The sequence below is a fragment of the Cyanistes caeruleus genome, chromosome Z (genome assembly GCF_971803275.1).
Source record: "Cyanistes caeruleus chromosome Z, bCyaCae1.hap1.1, whole genome shotgun sequence".
Lineage (NCBI taxonomy): Eukaryota > Metazoa > Chordata > Aves > Passeriformes > Paridae > Cyanistes > Cyanistes caeruleus.
Window position 1 is genome coordinate 53,358,361 of NC_141732.1, and position 20,850 is coordinate 53,379,210.

The window sequence follows — 20,850 nt, forward strand, 5'->3', positions numbered from 1 at the left end:
AAAATTTACTCTAATTTATTCTATTTTTTTATTGATTTTACAGACTAGAAAGACTGCATTTAATGTTAACTACTTTGTATCAAAAAGCAGCAGCTAACTTTCTCTGGAATTCATAATCTGAGTAAAGTTACTTTAACTGGTCAGCTAGTAATTTTAGAGAAATAAGGGAGTTTACAAGTAGTGCTAATCTGTGTCTCACTGCACTTAGAAATACAGCACCAGATAAAAAAGAAAAATTAAGAAAAATGGAAAGTGTTCATACTTAATATTAAAAGCAAAGGTAAGAAAAGCATGTCATGCGTACTTCATGATCATGTTTATACATAAAAACTTCATCAGTTGTCCCTTTTTCCTTCAATGCTACGTTGCAGTTAAGAAATGTAGTAAAGGCATCTTACTATGAAAATTAATTAAGCAAAAGAAAGACAGTTTGATTTTCTAAAAATCTGTAATACTAAAATAATTTAAAACATTAAGAGCCATCCTATTACAATATTTTTACATTCATATTTACCATGGAACTGATTTTTAGAGGGTCCTTTTTGGCACCATCAGATTGATACCTTAAAACCAGAACAGAACAAGTTTGAGTTTACAAATAATTTCATCAGAATAATAAATTAAATTCCTATCTTCATATTTTCATATGGTTCTATACTGAATCTCATCTCAAATGGTACAGCCTGTTTGATCCATGACACTACAAAAAAGGCAATGCAACTGTCAGATGTCTAGCATAAACTACATTAAATACAGACACTGAGGGAATTTTCATATTTGCTTGCTCGAGCTTGCTTCTAGGGTAATTTTCTTTTACAGACAAAAACACCACTATAAAATACTTTTGTCTATATATTTCCCCTCCTAAATATTTGCCAAAGATATCTCAATATCTAAGAAATCACAAAGGAAAAAGATTTTAAAAAACCTAATTTGGTGAATTAATTTCTAATTAGATGCTTTCAATCAGAAAAACAAAGATTTCTAATAAACTCTTTACAATGTCATTAAAAATACTCACGCAAAATCACCTCCTAAAGTACAGATAAGCTGAGCACCAAAAACACTCCATAAGGACAAACCTCCACATTCCCAGGTCACCATCACAACACAGCTATCAGGTGACCATCTAATTAGTTTAACGGGTCCTGTTTTATTCCAAATATCTGTTTAAAAGCAGAAAATAAAATACATAAAAACACTGAAAGTCTTTCATCTGGTTTCACCATAAGAGTTTAAACAAAAATATAAGTAAATATTTGATTTTTCAATTAACTGATGCATTCATCAAACTGACCATCTCAAAATGAGTAAGTAGCAAACAAAGAATGGTTTCTTTCCAACACGTTTGGTTTCATAAGAAACTAAGAATACAGGAAAATATGCCAGAAGTACACTGCTATAACACAAGCACAGAACCACAATTCTGATAAAATCATTTTCTGGACAATAGAGACACTTAACACAATGGTAAAGCTTACTTATGGATTTGTTTCCTAACAGAAAATCATACACATTTTCAGCTGAGGATTCAATTTATCCACTTTGTATGTTACTTACTCTCAAGCACAGAATACTACATGAAAAAATACACTGCAGTGCAGGAAGGATGCTGCATTAGTGTACCCTACACGTCAGTTGCTTCAAATTAATTCACAGTTCTATTATACTCATTATCAGTTTTGACAATAACCTCTCATTTCCTAAGGTAATTGAAAAGTAATTTCAAGATTAAGAACTAGTTAAAAAACCCCACAAACAAAAACCATAAACCACCTACCCAACCCCTCACATACAAAACATATCCAAAAGTTACTTAAAAAGCAAGCAGCTGAAAGTGCAAAGACACAGGAGTTAATTACTACAGACAGGAATGAACACTATTCACATCAGTGATTATGCAAACAAATAAACAGAGGTTAACTAGCTAAGGATAAAAAATATACTATGCCCTAAAAACAGCTGGGAAATTCCAGCAATAAAAGTAACTCACCAGGATATTGTTTTGGTGTCAGTTCCAATTTATGAGAAAACTGCATGGCGCCAGTGGTGGTATCTATCGTATAAACCTGCACAGAGCCACTGGAAGACATTACACGTGCTTTAGACTACAGACCATTTCAATTTCTTATCAGTGTCAAGAGGCTAAGAAAAGCTGATTTTTCTCTTACCAACAACAAATTTATCTAGAAAAGAGTCAAAGAACTTTATGAAACAAATTTCTAAGGTGCTTTTCAGAAGGCATCATATGACCCAAAACGCCAGCCCTGGAATAACCAATGCACTAAAACTACTTCATTCTCTTAAAATACGAATGTACCCACAATCCATGCACATTTATGGCTTCCAACTGCCAGACAATCCATAAGGGAAGGCAGTATTTATCAGTGTCCAAGCTTCATCAGGGATATACTAAGATCAGTAAATTAAAGTAAGTATTCTTGTTTCAGAAGAAACACCAACACACTGTATTGTTACTACGAACAAGAATACTAGTTCTTAAGAGGACAGATGAAAAATAAACCAGATTTCTTTGAATGCTCTAAAACAAAACCAGTTTTATATACAAAATACAACCGATGAAAATAAAAAGCTGTACTCTAAGGCCAGCTTAACAGTATTATACTGGGGGGACTTGTAGGAGCAGTAAGCAAAATACCACAAGCATTTCTGTAACATTTAATTTACATTAATGTTTAAGTTACTTAAACAGGCAACACTCTTCTTGACCAAATCATGACGGCACAGAGCATTTTTCTCAGTTGAGTGTGAAGTAATGATTCTTGTCCAATATTATTACGACTAACTACTTAAAACTGACTTTGTAATCCTGCTTTGAGATTAGCTGGGATAGCAGCACCTTCCAATCCTTGCTACTGGTCCAGCCACCTTTTAATTTTTTTTTTTCCCAGACCAGAACAGCAAACATAAATTTCAACCGCAGTTCAAGCAGGCAATCATTTCTTTCCACCTCTCTCCTGCCTTCTTGACAGCACATTATGCAATCTCTAGGCAGAAAGATTATTTTCATCTTTACAGTTCTTGCAACACAACTTAGTAAGAAGTAACTACTAATTCAGCTTTATTATGAAACAATAATAATAATAATAATAATAATAATAATAATAATAATAATAATAATAATAATAATAATAATAATAATAATAATAATAATAATAATAATAATAATAATAATAATAATATGAAACAACTCCCCCTGCTCTGAACCAGCCATAAAAAACTTACTTGGCACATCCAAACGCCATTAGCCTGTACTTGTTATTCACTGCCACACAAGTTCCATCAACTACATCTTGTGCCCAAACACCATGGAGCTGCTGTAGGAAAGAAATTCGTAAGATTTTTTGTTAAATAGCACTTTTATTAATAACAGTCAGCTTCTATCCATGTACACCATGTTACACATCTGTCAGTTGACCTTCATGGTCTCCAAATTTCTATTAATGTCAAGATCAATTGACATGGCTCAAAGAAACAAAATCCAACAAATGCAAAACTGGTTTCATTCTTCATAATATAAATTACAGAAAGTTTTCACTATGTAAGAAACTGTTTATAAGACTACTTATTAACAAAATAAGTCACTATCTGTAAGGCAAAAAAGTCTCTGAAAATGCCTAGGGAAAAGAAAAAAAAAAAAATCAGTAGATGGTACAAAGAATGAAGAGAGAAAGAAAAATGGGACAGTAAGTTCCCATCTGCAACAGCTGAGAACACAGGTATTTTAAGTGGGTGAAGGAGACTGACATTAGATGTATTCTTTTCAGTTTTCTGTAATTAAAATACAGATATCTAACAATAGAATGTAATAGTTTTTAGGCTGAATTACAGGTAAGAAAACACCTAATTTGGAGAAGATTCCTGTGAAACAAATTCTGAAGTATGTTTGTCACTACGAGAAGGAGATAGACTTGATTAGGACTAAGTCCTAGACATAGCGCTTTTGATACCTAGCCATTAGAGAAACCACTTCCTAACATTCCAGTTATAACTTCTAACAGGAAGTCTGTCGGTCTGACACAATAAGACACCGTCTATAATGACAATTTGAATGAACAAATTAAAAGTTAAATCTCTTATCAATTATGGTATCAATCCTATAAAAATCTAGCTCAAATTATGCTACAAAATGCAGTCTTGTTCTTATGTCATCTCTTAAACAGATGTCTCTTAAGCAGCTGTTAAATTTAGTTTCTCTGTAGCTGAATAGAATTTAAACTAGAAAACTAACTGAAATGCAGAGACCAAGGAAAACATATTTATTGTGCACAGTAGAAATGCTAAAGGAAATATACCTCAGCAGTGAATCTGCTTGACATCGGTGTAATGAAACCAACTCTGCCATCATTAAAAACAACAGCGAAGCCATCAAGTGTGGCACAGTATTCCATATCTCTGATGTAAACATCTTCAAATCCCAAAAGCGAACCTGCTGAGAAAGTATCAGTAATTTAAAAATATAGAAACACAGAAATGTTGCAAGCCAACAGACATTTCAGATGTTTACTTATTACTTCAAAGAGAAAATCTAATTTAAACAGGCTATTTCATTCCCATTTACAAATGGCAAAATTTTCCTATCTCTGCTTAAGAATAGAGACAATATTTTATATTAGATGGTATGTCACTAAGAGGTATTTATTGCAAGCAATATAATCCCTAAAACCTACCTCGAGAAGACTGCAGATCTACAGAAAATGGAACTGTACAAAGGTTGATGGCCTTCCTTCCATTGGTCATACCATCCCAGTGAATGAGATGGAGAAATCCATCAGCAGTAGCCACAAGCAGATCTTCTAACATGGATTGCAAACTAATAAAAGATATTTGTTAATCCCTAAAAAAACTTTGTCTCAAATCTCTATCACAGAAATACCAATTAATGTCATAAACACTGTATTACTACCTCTTGTACTACATACTACATTGTAGCATGCATTGTAAAGTCACACATAAGTTACAAACTTGTACCACACTGACAAAAAATGGTACATACCTCAACTTCTCTTCAGCAATCACAGTTCACAAACAAGTCTGTACTATTGGAGTAATTGCTTAACTGGTATACTAACTGCTGAAGATCTTTTCAACACTTCTGACTAACCATAAGATTTTACTACCAACCATCAATTATTCATCTATCCCAGAAAATTAACAATACTGCTTAGGCTGTAAATAATTTACAATATGTTTTAATCTGTGGTTGAAACAAAGTAATGAAGGAGAAATTGGACTCCTTCTAAATCCTTCCTTAAAGATTTCCAAAATCTTGACAACTGTTGTTAATCTACTAGCATGCAAAGCTTTCTCCAGTATATACTGCATGTCTTCACCCATTTTCTCCTAAGGAGCCTCTTCCCAAACTTCACTTTGTTACTTTTCCACTTCACTCTAATGCAATGACATTTCACCAACTTTTCACCCATACTTACTTAGCATGTTCAAGATTTCTTTATAGGACAGGCAATCACCACAACAAAGCAAGAGGTAAATAAAAAGGATGAACGTGGACTCTATGCAGGCATCTGGAGAAATGCTGAAATGCTGCATACAGTCTTGCTCTAACCTACCAACACCTCCATAAATCTCTAATACACACTTGGAGCTGAAGGACAAACTCATTTATAGTAATACACAGTAACAGTGAGCATACTACGTATTTCTATATGCCGAAAATATCAGTATAGCCAAGCAGAGGAAGAATTCTTTAACAATAACTCACTTTTTCACTTCCTCAGACTTACTAATTAATAATACTAACCTACTAATATTAGTCCTTACTATTAATAAGCCTAAAAACTTACTAGAAGCCTTTTCTTCCATCCAGTTTTCCCCTCACTTTTTAAAAAGTACTGGTATATATGGAAAAATTCTCAAGGCCCAATTAATGAGCATACCTTGTGATAGAGGCTTGCAAGTCCAGTACTTTCTTCATTTCTAGATTTAATGAAGGAGCACATTGTTCTTCCTTGTAATGTGGGGTTCCCTTCAGATGTGGGCTTCCTCTAAAATACAACAGAAGTACCAGAATTAAGACAGGCTTAATTCTTGAGAATTCCTCAAGAGACTCAAGAGTTACTGGCTTACATTTCCATGGTATTTTTTCCCCTATACATATACATAAAAACATATACATACAACCCCCCTCATCCAACCAGTCCTGTGAAATCTGCCACAAGCAGCACTGAATATCTAGGATGTAATTTTGGTGCTTAAAGTTTAGTCTATCATAACATCCTCTCTCTATGTCCACAGAGTATGAAGAAAAAATAAGACAATGAAGAGAGAATAAACATTACAGTCCCTATGTATTTAGCCAAAGTCCTGCCTTAATACTCCCAAAATAAGTTATATGTATCAGTGAAAAATCTGATTTAGTAAATTGTTACTCAACCATTTACAGCAATTATATATGTTGAATTCCTAAGTATCTCAAATACATTCTTTTTCAAAATACATTACAGATATTACAGACTACAAAATGTTTATGTTTCTTCCATTCTTTTTGCCAGATCAATGTTTATAATATTAATTCAGCATGCATAACACAAGTAAACATCTATCACAGTATTTCATAGGAGTATTTCTCCCTGAATCAAATTAACTAGTTTTTAACCTAAGACCTACGAAGAAGAGATGACTGAACACTGTTTCCTTCTCTTTAAATAGACCATTACACAATGTCAACTTCTAGATGTAGAAAGCTTCTTATTTTAATCTCCCCCATTTTAAATTTCACATTCCATTCATTACATTACATTACATACATTACTACACAGCTTCATTAAAATATTCATTCTTTATCTGGGTTATCAGATGTGCCATGTGCTTCTTTTAATTTTTTTTAAGATGAAAACCGACCTACAGTCGTAAGTATTGTAACATATCATCCAGCTCATCTATCTAATAAGCATTATGCTAGTAAGCAAAGCAAACTATGAATGAAACAGGCACTGCAGACAAGTTAGAATTTATACTAAATTCAATGGTCAGAAACAATAGATATGTACATAAATTCATGTAATCTCCACCTGCATTTTAACTAACAAAACACTTATTTCAATTTACATCAGGGTAGCAAATATAATTGCCTAAGACATGACAGATGCAGCTTTAGGTAAGTTTGACAGCACAAGGATACATCAACCCCTTTCCTGTCTTGTTTATCTCAGTAGGTATCAACTTCCTTTAATTCATTACCATTTTATAGCAACACAAAATTCAGATCTGTTATTCTTTGATGGGCATTATACCTTTCCTTATGTAGCACGGACTAAGATATACGCCAGTTAAGGCAAGAGGTAACCTTTAACAATCTCAAATTAGCAGATGGAAGCAGTATCATTTTTCCAGAATGAAACAATTGTGGCCATGAAAAATTACAGCAAAAAACAAGATAAAGGACTTTAAGGTTATTAATCTATCACCAAAAGATGGCAACTTGTATAAATTTAAATTATTAGAATGTTTGGTTTTCATTTTGAACAAAAATTAATTGTAAAAGGCAGCTGTCTTAGGAAAGATCTAGCCCTTTGTGTAAGCTAGCTATCATGGATTGACAGGAACCCTGAAAAAAATGGTAATTTCTCTTTTTAATAGTATTAGTATGGTGGGGTTGTTGTGGTGTTTTTTAAAACTTACAAAACCCCACATATTTGGAGATAGGTTTTACAACCCATGTGGACATACAGTTCCAGAGAGTATAATCTCAAACCAGATGAAATTAATCTGGTTTATCAACAATCAGTGGTACAATTGAATCATGCAAGCAAATGACTAAAACTGAGATGAAAGGGTTGAGCAGCGCAGAAATGTTACTGTTAGGAGGTATAAGACACAACTTATTGACCAAAGCATGTAACCAAGTGCAAGCTCAGTGTTTCTGCGCAGCACAAACTACAAAGCCAGAATGGTAACAACATGATTTAAATGACATCTTTTGCAGTAAGAAAAAAATCTGGTCTCCATGTGGACTGACTTTTTTTCTTCAACACCTTTGATAAAAAATAGCTTGCAAGAATATTTAAATATTTTCAGTTTCACAAGCTAGTTTTAGCACATTGGTCACCATCTGTGGCATCTTATCTTTTATATTAAGGCACTATTGTTCTTGTCCCAAAAAGGATTCTTTTATACAACTTGCAAGAGGCTGACCCACACAGAGTTAAGATACATCACCTTGACTGAAACTCCAAAAAATGCCACTATTTCAATTCACTGCCTGTGATTATATCCAATTAATCAATTCAAAAAAGAAATCCCTAGTAAGGGTGCAAAAGAGGTGCTACCTAAAGTACACTGTGTTCCTACAGTCCACATCTGCATGACTCAGCCTTACTGGCTGAGTTCCTTTGACCTTTAAACAAAGAATGCACATAGATGACTGAAGCAGGAAAGAATGTTTGGTCTGGGTTGCCACATCAGCATCTGCTATGGCTGCAGCCAAACTTTAAGTTACTCACTTTTGCACAAGGATTGAGAGGAACACATTTCAGTGACTGACCAGCTGCATGTTGAATCAAGTACAATCATTGCTATTTGCATGGCATCTGGTAATGTAACTAAGCCTGTGGATAAATCTCTTAGAACTCAGAACTGAGGAAAATCTGCAACCCAAGAAAACCTCAAACATGGAAAGATCAGAGATGCTGTTTTTAAAAGCCTCACCACACCAAACTTAGAAGCATCCTAAATTCAAGAAAGAGGCAGCACCATGCAAAAGCAGAGTCAGACAGACTCCTCAGCTGGTAGGAGGAATTTCCTTAAAGTTTGTTATCTGAAATGGTGGGAAATTCAAGGAGGAAATAGGACACCTACCAGCTAATTTTTCTAGGTGCACAGTACTGCATTTATGGCCTCCACTAATTGGGCAGCAGTCAAGTCATACAACATGATACACAGACAAAATTCGCTCAGAAATAATAGTAACAGATTTTTCACTGCTAGCAAAAGCATCTAAGAAATACATAAGAAGTTAATTATAGCAGAATCTGAAGGCATGCACTTAAGGATTTCTTTATAATTGCAATTAAGGTACATAACATATATTTTTAAGTCTGTTCTAAGTATTTAAAAATAATGCCCACTGTTTTCTGTGTAGTAATGGGGAATTCTAATCCAGAGACAGAATTAGCATTGAATTAATATTAAAGTTTCCACTGTACTATTTTCAGTAGTCATAGTAATATAGTTTGCAGTTATTATTGGAAAATAGTTTAAAAAAATCATAAATGCTCTCAGAGTAAAAAAATACAGTATTTTAAAAAAGATACTGTGGCTAATGGCAAACAATGTATTACTTAAATAAAACACAACAAACAAGGCAGTAGCATCCATTCTCAGTAGATAAACCATGCAAGTAATGAGAAGTAATGGAAACATTTAGTTGAAAAAAATATGGAAGACTTCAGACAATTAAAAATTATTTCTAAAAAAACTCTCTGATACAAAGTAAAATATTTTTATACTACTTTTGGGCTATGATATTCTTAGTTGTCCCTGACAAAATGGCTTCTTCAGTAGTACTTGGAGTGGGAGGGAAGGGGCAGGAAGAAGATTAAAAATCATGATGTTTCAGCTATTAACGGCAATATTTATATGAAAAAATCAGGGCAATGTTTCTAAAATATTTATATCACCAAGAACTCCAAGCTGTTCTCCTTGAAGGCGAGAAGGCAAAAAACCTGACAACAGCCATTATTGTTGCATTAGCACAATTACACAATGTTTACTAACCATTTTACAGCGGTTCATGTGAACACTTCAGTTAATGTTCACACTGAAAAGCTGAGAACTTCATTTTTTATACCTGATTCAAAGAGCCTGCATCATCACTTGTGAGCTTTGATTTTCATGCAACACCCCTAAACCTGCATCTCTCCACCCCACACTGAAGGCAGCCACTAACTGAGGATTAAATACACCTGGTTGGACGCAGACCTGAAGACACACAGACTGGCAATAGCTGCACCAACAAAATTAAAGTGAGTTTATGGTAACAACTATAAAGAATAAGTGCTTAGAAAAGTAATTCTTAGTACAGCCTTTACTACAGAATTAGGAAGTAGCAGATTTCTGTAGTTTGAGAAAAGAAACAGCTAGGTAGCATATTAAAGAACTGTTGATATAAAGAAGCTAAATGGTTTATCAAATTATTATTTCATCTGCAAAGATTTGTTGACAACAGTTACAGAATCACTATGCTGGAAGAGACCTTAAAGATCAATGACTCCAACCCAACCCTAACAACTCAACCAAACCATGGCACCGAGTGCCACATCCAGACTTTTTTTAAACACATCCAGGCATGGTGACTCCACCACCTTCCCAGGCAGAACATTCCAGTATTTTATCATTCTTTCAGTAAAAATTTTTTTCCTAACATCCAACTTAATTTTTCCTTAAACTAAGAAGTTAAAACATCTTGAACATCAAGAGTTTGCAAGTGCCATAATGGTTAATAAAAGTTCTCCAGTTAGTCTAGTTCTAAAAATATATTTTCCAAACAACAAAAAAAATCTTACAGGGAAAACCACAATGGTATAGTTCAGCAGAAGCTTTATCCTGAGCAAAAATTACCTAGTAAGTTAATGAACCATACACCTCATTGATTACCCTTGCAGAGTGTGAAGTTCAAAACCTTTGTGCATGCTAATCTTTAGTCCGTTGAATCAGGAAAAAAAAGTCTGCTGATGAGGTAACTCATGGTACCTATAAACCGTCAGGCTATAGAAAAGGAGATAGCTTTTAAAAATTCCAGAAAGAGTAAGAAAATAATAGAGTAACCAGATCTATAAGCAACAATACTGCATTGTAAACCAGGATATGAATTAGTTTCTTCACATATTCATATTGCTTAGATAACAACTTTAATTTTTAAAGCACCTTCAGACAATGAATAATCTACACCATTGAGGTCTCATTCTAAATCTACATAACATTCATAACACTCCCCAAATGCAGGCTCCACTTGAGGATATCAAGAAACCTGACACAAAAGGTTCTCCAATCATCACATTTAGTCAATTCGCCATGTAAAGTTTTTTGATTTTGTCTTTTTTGAAAGGCAAAAATATGTTCAGCACTAAGTTACATATGCTCTTTAAGCAAAAACACTTCAGTTACTCTCCTTGGCAAGCCTCTAAACAGAAACAATGATCAATTCCGCACAGAGAAGCCTCTACAATGATGGTGTTACTCATCTCTTCACTGTCAAACATAAGAATCTCTGTACAAATTTGTCTGGAAACTCCACAATAAGTTACCACTGTACCTTGCCACAAAGCTTACAAAGCTGCACATTTGCTTCTATGCAGTCACTTTCCTTAAGCAATCACAGGCAAAGGTAAAATTTATTTTACAATCTTACCTTATAGACATTATTTTTCATGTTTTGTCTTGTAGTTACTTTACTAATTGGGTGATAAAACAAGACTGAACTAACAGAAGCAGGACTTTGTACTTGTGCTCGCTGTAGGAAAATACCTCAGAATGTGGGCTAATGGTCAATACTGATTCTCTTCAAATCTGCTCTGAACTGGAGCAAAGCATCCAAGAGCTGGAATGAAACTGTAGACTACTCTGGCTCAATTTAAGAAAACTAAACACCATACAACAAGCACCATACTGCTTTTCCCCACCTATTTTTAGTCTCACAAATTAAGCAGGATTCTGTAAGTTTTCATTAAGCATGAATGACAGTTCAATCTAAGAAAAGACTGGTAATTCTTAGCCAAATATCAACAGTGCCAGAATAATTTTCTTTGACAGAGAAACTACATTCCTAAAATACCACAAGTTGGCAAAAAACTACCAATGGATTCCAACAATAAAAATGAAGTTTCCTTTTTTATATAGAAATATTCATATGTTGCACTTATGGCATGAGCACTTTTTTATCATATAAATCTAGTAATAGGTTTTTACATATAATATACATAATACTAAACAGATTAGTTGACTAACTCTTACCATACCTACATGAGTAGATTTTATACAGATTAAATCTCTAAAGGTATAAAATAGTGTTTAAGAAGTATTTCCCACTAAATATTCTTGAAGTATTTAGCATATTCTAAATTTTATTTCCTCAGTTCCTAATATAACACACTTCAGCAGTTTTGTAGCCTCCAGCCACAAATGTTAATTTTGGATTTCATTAGTTCCATTAAAACACCAAATTTCAGAATATAAAGATTATTACAATTGGTTATAATGATATGAAAAGGAGGAAATTATGCCTAATGTGCATTTTTAAACAGGAAGTCTGTTTTCCTACGCTCTGATTCTGTGTGGTTTAAAACAAACAATAGCAGGGTGCAGGGGAAGTTCACTCAACCTTACTTTCCAAAATCGCTATATTTCATAGTCCTGAAAGAGAAGAAAAAGCAAAGACTAGCAAACAGGATGGCATCTTAGCCTCAATTTATACTTTAGTTCTTCTACTAAGTATGTGCTGATTAGATTTGAGAAAAAAGAGAGACTTGGCCCTGAAAATAAATAATTCTGTGATCAAATATACTACAATGCATACTGAGTTATAAACAGCACAAGTGTTTCTGTCACTTCTCATACAGTTTTGTTTTGCTTTCCACCTTGAAGCATTTTGTTTAAATTGGATCAATATAAAATTCTCTTCAGTGCAATTACAGTTTACAATAGCTGTATGCTAGAATAGTTCTGTTAACACACCAAACACAGGCAAACTCTTCTGGATCATCTTGATCAACAGCTACATATAGTAACAACTCCATATAAAAGTATCTATAAATTGGAAAGACATTTTCTCCACAAACATCCCTCTCCCACACAAGCAAACAACGAGTCATTTTGACTTTCAGCAACTCATTTGATCCTTTTCTCCAAATCAAAGCTAAACCATTATCAAGCAATTTTTAAAGCAGTTATTAAAAAAGTACCAACACCACATGAAGTTACTTCAGTTACCAGTGTCCGAGTCTTGAAGACTGCAAAAAACTACTCAAGTCAAGAAATGATCTATAATATACCTAATTACCTTGCCTTTCTGACTACTCACTTTTTCTTTCATTTATGGTAAAATATGCACATTTTGTTTAAGCAAGAACTAAGCTGACAAGAGAATCTAAACACAACCATTCTCAATATTTTCACCTGCACATTGACAAACCTAGCTGCAATTTCAACTTCAGGATACTGCCTAAACTTAGGAAATTTTGCACCAGACCAGTGTTTTCGCACAGCTGAGGATGTTACTGGTGTGTATTCCCAGTACATGACCACCTTGTTGTATTGACATGCACAGCTTAAGAATTCCGTTCAAGAAGAAGTTATATTGAGAAGGTTTACCTTTCTCACCATAGTCATGATATTGAAATTTTGTATTTCTGCCAGAATTGGCCACTATTATTTAAAGAAAGGCTAATAAAGAACAGGCTTCATTCTGCTTACAAAAGGTTAGTAGCTATGGGCAGTTAATAAACATTAAGAATTAGCCATAATTTAAAAAAGTAGAACATGACTGAACATCCATCTCAGTTTTTACTGACTTGTTTCCAGCACCATCTGTCTTTCACTTCACTTTAATGCAAGGACACCCTCACACTTTTTGTAAAAGTCATCACCCTCTCTCTCACTTCGCCTAGCATAGGTAAATAACCACATAAGACAGAGCTGGAAGAGTTCTATCTCCATGGCAGTTAAAATGTTCCAAGCAATTGGTTTACCATGAACTATAAAATTTATACAAGTATCACAGAACAGTCACTTCATGTTTTTCTCAGTGTAGCTACTCAGCGCTACTTCAAGGTCACCATTTTCAAAGGCCAGCCCCTTATTAAATGCCAACTTGCAAACTAAGCTGCCCCTGCAGGGCAGGGGACAGGCAGGAGTGAAAAGGGGAGATAGGCAGGTTTAGTTTCCCCATCAGCAACTCGACTTTATTTAAGGCACAGCAGCATAATCACTGCTGCCAACGTAGACGAAAGAGCCAAGAACACACTGCTGTGGGGAGAGAAAACAGTAGGATGTTCCCTTTCAAGCATGAGGCAAGTCACATACAAGGATCACCTTTCACTGATCTGTAATGGCTTTAGAGTGAAGAAACTACCAAATTATTATTTGGTTTTGTTCAGCAAAGCAGAAGTGAAATCCAACCATTTCAATGAAATAATGCCTTTGGAAAACGAACATGTGTCAAAAGAAACATCAAAGTTTCAATTCTAGCTTTTGGTCTTATTTGTCTGTTTGTTCATTTTAGATCAGAAGTTTTTTGTTTGATTAACCCCCTGCCAAGTATTTGCTCTGCAATGTAAATCAGTGAGACTGCCTACAGGCAGTACACTGTATCTGCACCTGCAAAACAAGTTCATTCCATTTTAATAACTTAAAAAATCATTTGACATTAATCACAGAAGGCGCAACTCACCCACAGATACCTGTGTCTTTCTTTTGATCTAATATAACCAGAACAGTAGTAATGTTATTTTGGTTTTCAAAATTGAGGGCTAAGTATAGACCAACTAGTAAGCCCAGTAAATTCAGTGAGATCATTCATCTTCTTAAAGGTAAGCACATGCATTAGTCTTAGGAGACTGTGAGCACACTATTATGAACACACTAGAGACAAATACCTTGTTCTAATCATATACAGAATTTGCATTATAGTCCTTTTTGGGCATACAAATATATTTAAAAACCCTTATTGCTCAACACACAACTAACAACTAAAATATTCATTTCCAGGTCAACAATTCATATCCATTAATAAAGTTTTCTGTAAAAGTTAGACGGGTTAATCACTAATGGCTTAATAGGTATTTTCAAGCCTTCCTACAAGTGATATTCTAAGCAAACTTTCCAAAGCTTCTTTTTCAACTTTTACTGTGTGTTTTATACATATTTCCATAAATTTTCAGATTTTGCCAATTAAAACACTCCCCAACTTTTCAAAAAGAACAAGAAAAACTCACAATAAACTACTTCTTATTTTTCTGCATTATGTAATGCACAGCTACGGATATATTACCACTTTATTTATTTAGACAAGCTGCAGCAACATGTTTTCTGGCTTTTCCCCTGATGACAGTAAGCCAGAAGTGAAGAGTCAGTTTGAAAACTGCTATTCAGTTTTCAAGAGGCAAGTAAAGTACTATAACTTTATTCTTAAGTTTCTGGAAAACAGAAAAGCAAATTACAACAATAAATTCCAGTTAATTCCAGAGCTCTGAGGGCTATTTCAGAGGTCAAAAGATGCCTTATAGACATGTCCTGGGTTGATTATGATGTTAAATTGTATCCCCATTCGTCCACCTAACCCAGACACAGGTTCTGTATTCTTAAAATTCCATCTGAGAGTAAAAGTGAGTGGAGAAGAAGCACCAAGTCTGTTATCAGACTGTACTTGCTCCCCCCGCATCGGGAGTTTTGACTACAGCGCAGACAGACAACAAGACACAGATCTCCTTGGCTTTCCAGCTAGCCAGAGCAGAGAGGTCTTCCTGGACTGTTTTCTTTCCCTTTTTCTGAAACGAATCGAACCTGCTCTGGACTGGGGACTCGGGGGAGCACCGGGAGCTTGCACCCGTGGACTACCGGGAGCCCAGCCTGGGCAGCGGCATTTTCCAGCGCCAGAGGGACTGATAACAGAGCCAACACCCCCAGGAAAGAGACCCTCTGAAGTTTGTCATCTCTTCTGAAGGGCGAGAGGTTTTGTAATTTGATATCATTCATTTTTGTGCTGGGTAGTGCTGTGCCTGTGAAATAAACAGGTTTTTTCCACTTCTCTCAGAGAAATCTCTTCCCGAACCAGTCGGGGGGTGGGGGGGAAAAGGGCCACGTGGGTTTGCTTCCCTGGGGGGAGCCCCACTGGAGGTTTTCTCCCAAATTTGCCCTAAACCAGGACAAGACATAACACACTTATCTACTGTGTATAACAATTATCTAGTCAATAAAGGAAAATTCACTTTGAAATAATTTACTACCTGCTAAGTAATTTCTTCCTATACATATTTGTGAAAGAGGACAGATTTTGAATTTAAATACTTTTTAAAGCCCCATTTATTTTCTTTCAATGTTCATGGTTTTACAGTTACACTGAAAATAAAAACTCAAAATGTCTTCCTCTTACATGACATCCTAGGTTATCCAATATTCCTCAGCTGACCATGTGGAGACACCCATGATTCAGTTCATAAATGTGGAAAAAAAAAAATAAACTGATTTGTATCATCATAATGATGAAGACATACAGTGGGACATATTACAAAAGAAGAATTTCTAGCCAATTAGAAATTGAGAGTGTGTTACTATTTGCGTAGACGAATTCAATCCAACCCATGTCTACAGATTCTGCCTATCTAAACACACAGACACGTACACATATATTACTTGAAGTTTTAATTTGTCCTAGGCATTTCCCAGTTTTGCAAAACCTAAAATCAGCTAAGTCAACCACAAATACAGCCAAAATACAGTCACATTTAAATGCATAAAATGTATTCTATTATTCACAATAACGAAAATAAGATGAAACTGACAACATAACACACTGCCCCAAAAATACCTGTACGTTCTTACTAAAAAGTATCCATTTGCGTTCAAAAATGCTGGAATTTTATTTCCTATTTCACCACTCCCTAAGTTATGAAAATATCAGAGACAGGATCTATTTTTGAATTGCATCTTAATAGTTCCTAATACACATGATTTTTTTCAACTGAGTTATTCAAAAGGAATTATTAAATCTTGTTGCAGTTCATGAATGCAACAGATTACCTCAAATTACAAAATTAGACAATTTAAACCCTGCTATTAAGGATTTTGATAGCTTATAAGACGGATCTAAGGAATCATACTAGCACACAGCAATCTAATTAAACACAGCTTCTCCCCTCCACTGATTCTAACTTATAGGAACAATGGTTCATATACTCACCAAGTGTTAAAACATACTCTCTGTAAGGAAGTATCTTTTATCATAAGAATTATTTAAGAGTTGTCTAGTCATATTTTCACACTGTGAGGATGCAAAGTTTAAAATACTTACTTGGGATATATTGGCTCATAAAGATACTTGTCTCTTGCTGATGGGATTTCAAAAAATAAGATGTATCCATTCGCAGTCTGAAAGAGAAATACTGATAAAATACGTATCTAGCCTCAGATTGCGTACAATCTGTTAATCTCATGTCATTTCCATATATGTGTCATATATTCAACTCAAATATACATTCATTAAGACATTTAAAATACTGTGCGTTGAAATTAATTCCAGGTAAAATCCATACCCATCCTTAAAGTCAAGTGAATAGATTAGGCAGGAGGTTGAAAAATGGAAAAACATTGCTGTTTATGCACAAGTCCATCAAAAATTTTCCTCTAATTCATACAAGTTTATAAAACTTGACAACTATTCCAGACATTTAGAACCTGGGCACATAATTCATACCAACTACATGAATTAATGCAGAAAACAAAGCAGAAGGTGGAAAGTACCTGAATAAATTCTCCTTTGAACATATACAGACACTACTGAGTGCAAAGGGTTTACACACTGTCTCTCAATGTTGGTCATCCAGGTAGTTTTCCAAAAGCCTCGCATCACTTATCTTTAGCTACCACAACACCTGTAATAATTCAATCCCAAGCCTATACAAGCCTATACGCAAGGAATAATTATAAATAATTTAGTTAAATGACGTTCCAGTCATACCATGACATTCTAGTCATACTGCTTGCATAAGCATGAGAGATGTATATGACCAAAGAAGTGTTATTTGTTTACAGCATGAATTTATTTTCCAGGCAAACTGGTAAATCCATTTTGGTTAAACAGTATTTCCATCCAATTATTTTAATATGGGCTGAGCATGTAGCCAAAGCACTGGAGACAAAAAGGCATTGAAATGAATGGTTTCATGTTTCTTTGCAAGATTGGTTTCCTTTTCTTTGAATAAAGCAACAGTCTTGTTAGCTTAGTGTATCATTTCTTAGATGCTGTGGTTTTCCTCAGTCAAACATTTTGCTTTAGAAAATTTGTAGTTTGGCTTTGAATTCCAAGAAAAGCTATTATATCATTCAAAGTGAGTATCTTTCTCAAGCAAGATTAAAATTTGAACCATAATGGTGAGCTTGAGACAGGGTGACAATAAATGGAAGCTTTTCTGTGTGCTGTAATAGCATGTTCTGGTATTATGTGGTAAAGAAACGTGTTCATTTCTAACACCTTTACAGGTTCTTTCCATTACATCATTAAATATTTAACCTGTAAGTTATCTTATCCTGGAAAGAAGAGTAAAACAATACTGTGAAGTATCTTTATACTGATATTAATGTACAAAGGGCCTGACCGAACACTATTCAAAGCACAAAGTTGCTATTGTTACATTTCTAAATAGAACCTCAAATTCCATAAAGCAGGGAATGAAATGCAGAAGGCTTCCAAGCACAGACTTCTGGCAAATTGATCATATTCATTTACAGAGGTTTCATTGCTTTAAAAATGTCTGAGTGAAGCTTATTAAATAAGTAACGACCACTGTCATCCATTCCCATTAGAGTGATCATTCATCTGATCACTCTAGCCTTTGACAGTCAGAAGTACAGACACTGAGAATCCTGCCAGGGATTTCACAACATGGTTTCTTATATGCTACCATATTTAATAAAGCTCTTGCCTTACGTATGGGAATGCACGCTGAAGAGCAGTCTGTATTGGAGGACTGCCTGCAACGTGTGAAGGACCAAAATGCCTCCTATACTTCTCTGCAATATCTTTGGGTCAAGCATCTTGACCCAAATCCTAAATTTGATTTACTACTAGAATTAGCTACCTAGGATGTATAGACTAATCTAGTCAAAAAATAGTATTTCCTACTAACACTGTTACAAAAAATTACAAAGGCAGCAATATGAAGGAAGAAAGTAGAAAATGTAAGGGGGAAAAAAATAAGATCTGCCTTGGAAATGCGCCAACAACTTAGCACAGAAGATACTAGTACAAAAAGAAGTCAGAATTTCTAGGGGATGGTGACTTTGTGAAAACTGATTACCTTTAAAGCCTACTTGAGGTATTTTATGAAGCCGGTTACCAAAGTTTGCCTGCAGTACAAATATTATCTACCTCAAAGCATATGCTGCAAAGTGATTTGTTTTCATAGAGACACTGAATATTAGGGCTGTCAGAAACAAAAAAACCCATGGTATATCACCAGTCAGGTGAACATAAAATCCAAACTACACTCTCCATCACTAAGTCCCCTTGGCTAAGAAGTACATACTAAGCCTCAACCTTCTTAAAAATCAAAGTTTTATTACAGAAAATTACTACAATCAAGTACTCATGAGCACAGGCAGTAACAGCTGAGAAACACCACCTAACTCAGGTTTCAAACTAAAATTTTTAGCTGTTGCACAGGACTTCAGAAATTAAGTGAAGCTAATTCAGTTCAGAATTATTGGGTTTTTTCATTAAAAACTTGCTTTGCTATTGCTCCTTCTTTTGAATGTGTTAGTTAAGAAAAAAACTTGTTCAGTTGGACAGAGCTCTCCTTGGGGATAAGAGTATCACATATGCAGGGACACCTTCTTCATTAAGATCCAAAAATGGACTTTCTGTCCTGTCTCACTAACAAAACCAGTGTATTCTAAATGTGGTCTTTCAGTAGGAATCACTAACTGTTCCAAATTAAACTATATAATTTTTTTAAAGTATAATGCAAAACAACTTATGTCAAAACCACCATAACATGCTTGACTACATATCATTTGTATACATACACCCAGGGATGATATACCATCCTAAGAAACATGAAGAATATTAGAAATCTTATTACACTCATTATTTTATAAGCGACGACCATTTTGAATTTTAATTCACAGAACTTTAGTTTACAAACTGAGACTTTATGGGCATTTAGATTTTGACACTATCTGCCAAAAAGAGCACTGTACATTTAGTTGCAGAAAAACTTTAAAGTGCAGTGACCAGAGTAGCAGAAACTAAAGGTTACCTGGCAGTCAGTTAAACCACAAGGTCTCTTGAGCAAATAGATCACAACATCACAGAAAAAAAACCACATTACACGCAAAGTAATTAAATACAAAAATTAAAATTTCCTCTGAACTACTAAATAAAGTTTTAATTAAAAAGGTGTTTATATATACATGCTGCAATATTAAATTAAAGAATTATTTTTGATTCATAGCAAAAATGACAGAAATTTTTCTGACTTTATTGATAATTATTAGTAGTCACTGAGAATATAATCTGGCACTAATAGAAATACTTGACTTCATTGATTTCATGAGATACCTCTAGGCAATTTAAACATTTTAGACTAAATACTCACTTGCATTACACAAAAGAAAACTGGACCATGGAAGCTTAGCTAATTTATGATTACTATGATATTGCCAGAGACATGAACTACTCCATAAATCATCTGGTGTTTTCCACTAAGATAATAATATCTAATTTAAGAACTGGTCCTGATGTTAAGACCTGACCAAAAGACATCAAGAGGATTATCAACTCTTGTATTTCAATTCTTACAAACTGTACTCCCACCTTTCTTGTGTTCACCTTGCACCTCAAACTTTAAATACTGCTGAGATACTCCAAAGTGCTGTGAACACAGCATCAGCTATGAAACAAGAATTTATTTCCATGTGACACAAGATCTCATCTCTAAGATTCTTAACAGAATAGTTCATGTATCACTTATCACTGCCCTTGTTTCCACGTTCCCAGTGACTTGCAATATTTTTAACCACCAAAAGCCAGTAATAAGGCCACAGTTTCCTACCTTAAGACCCACATTTAAACCATATTTATCAACCTAAATATGATTA

The 20,850-nt window shown here is 34.6% G+C and overlaps 1 protein-coding gene across 9 annotated transcripts in view; it reads right to left on the reverse strand.

Moving 5' to 3' along the window:
- Positions 1 to 20,850, reverse strand: part of RIC1 (RIC1 partner of RAB6A GEF complex) — a 48,093-nt gene that overhangs the window by 16,141 nt on the left and 11,102 nt on the right. For 3 of the 9 annotated variants that reach the window (XR_015280369.1, XM_086867873.1, XM_023943575.2), the window contains exons 3-10: positions 17,045 to 17,121; positions 5,919 to 6,026; positions 4,692 to 4,834; positions 4,317 to 4,453; positions 3,247 to 3,338; positions 1,994 to 2,082; positions 1,022 to 1,166; positions 515 to 563 (exon numbers count right to left, since the gene is read on the reverse strand). Coding sequence is in view for 7 of the 9 variants with exons in the window: in XM_086867873.1 (XP_086723999.1) it covers positions 515 to 563; positions 1,022 to 1,166; positions 1,994 to 2,082; positions 3,247 to 3,338; positions 4,317 to 4,453; positions 4,692 to 4,834; positions 5,919 to 6,026; positions 17,045 to 17,121 (840 nt within the window). In the remaining 2 variants the exon portion in view is untranslated. The remainder of the gene's footprint in view (positions 1 to 514; positions 564 to 1,021; positions 1,167 to 1,993; positions 2,083 to 3,246; positions 3,339 to 4,316; positions 4,454 to 4,691; positions 4,835 to 5,918; positions 6,027 to 17,044; positions 17,122 to 20,850) is intronic. The other 6 variants (XR_015280370.1, XM_023943576.2, XM_086867874.1 and 3 more) reach the window with 4 other exon arrangements.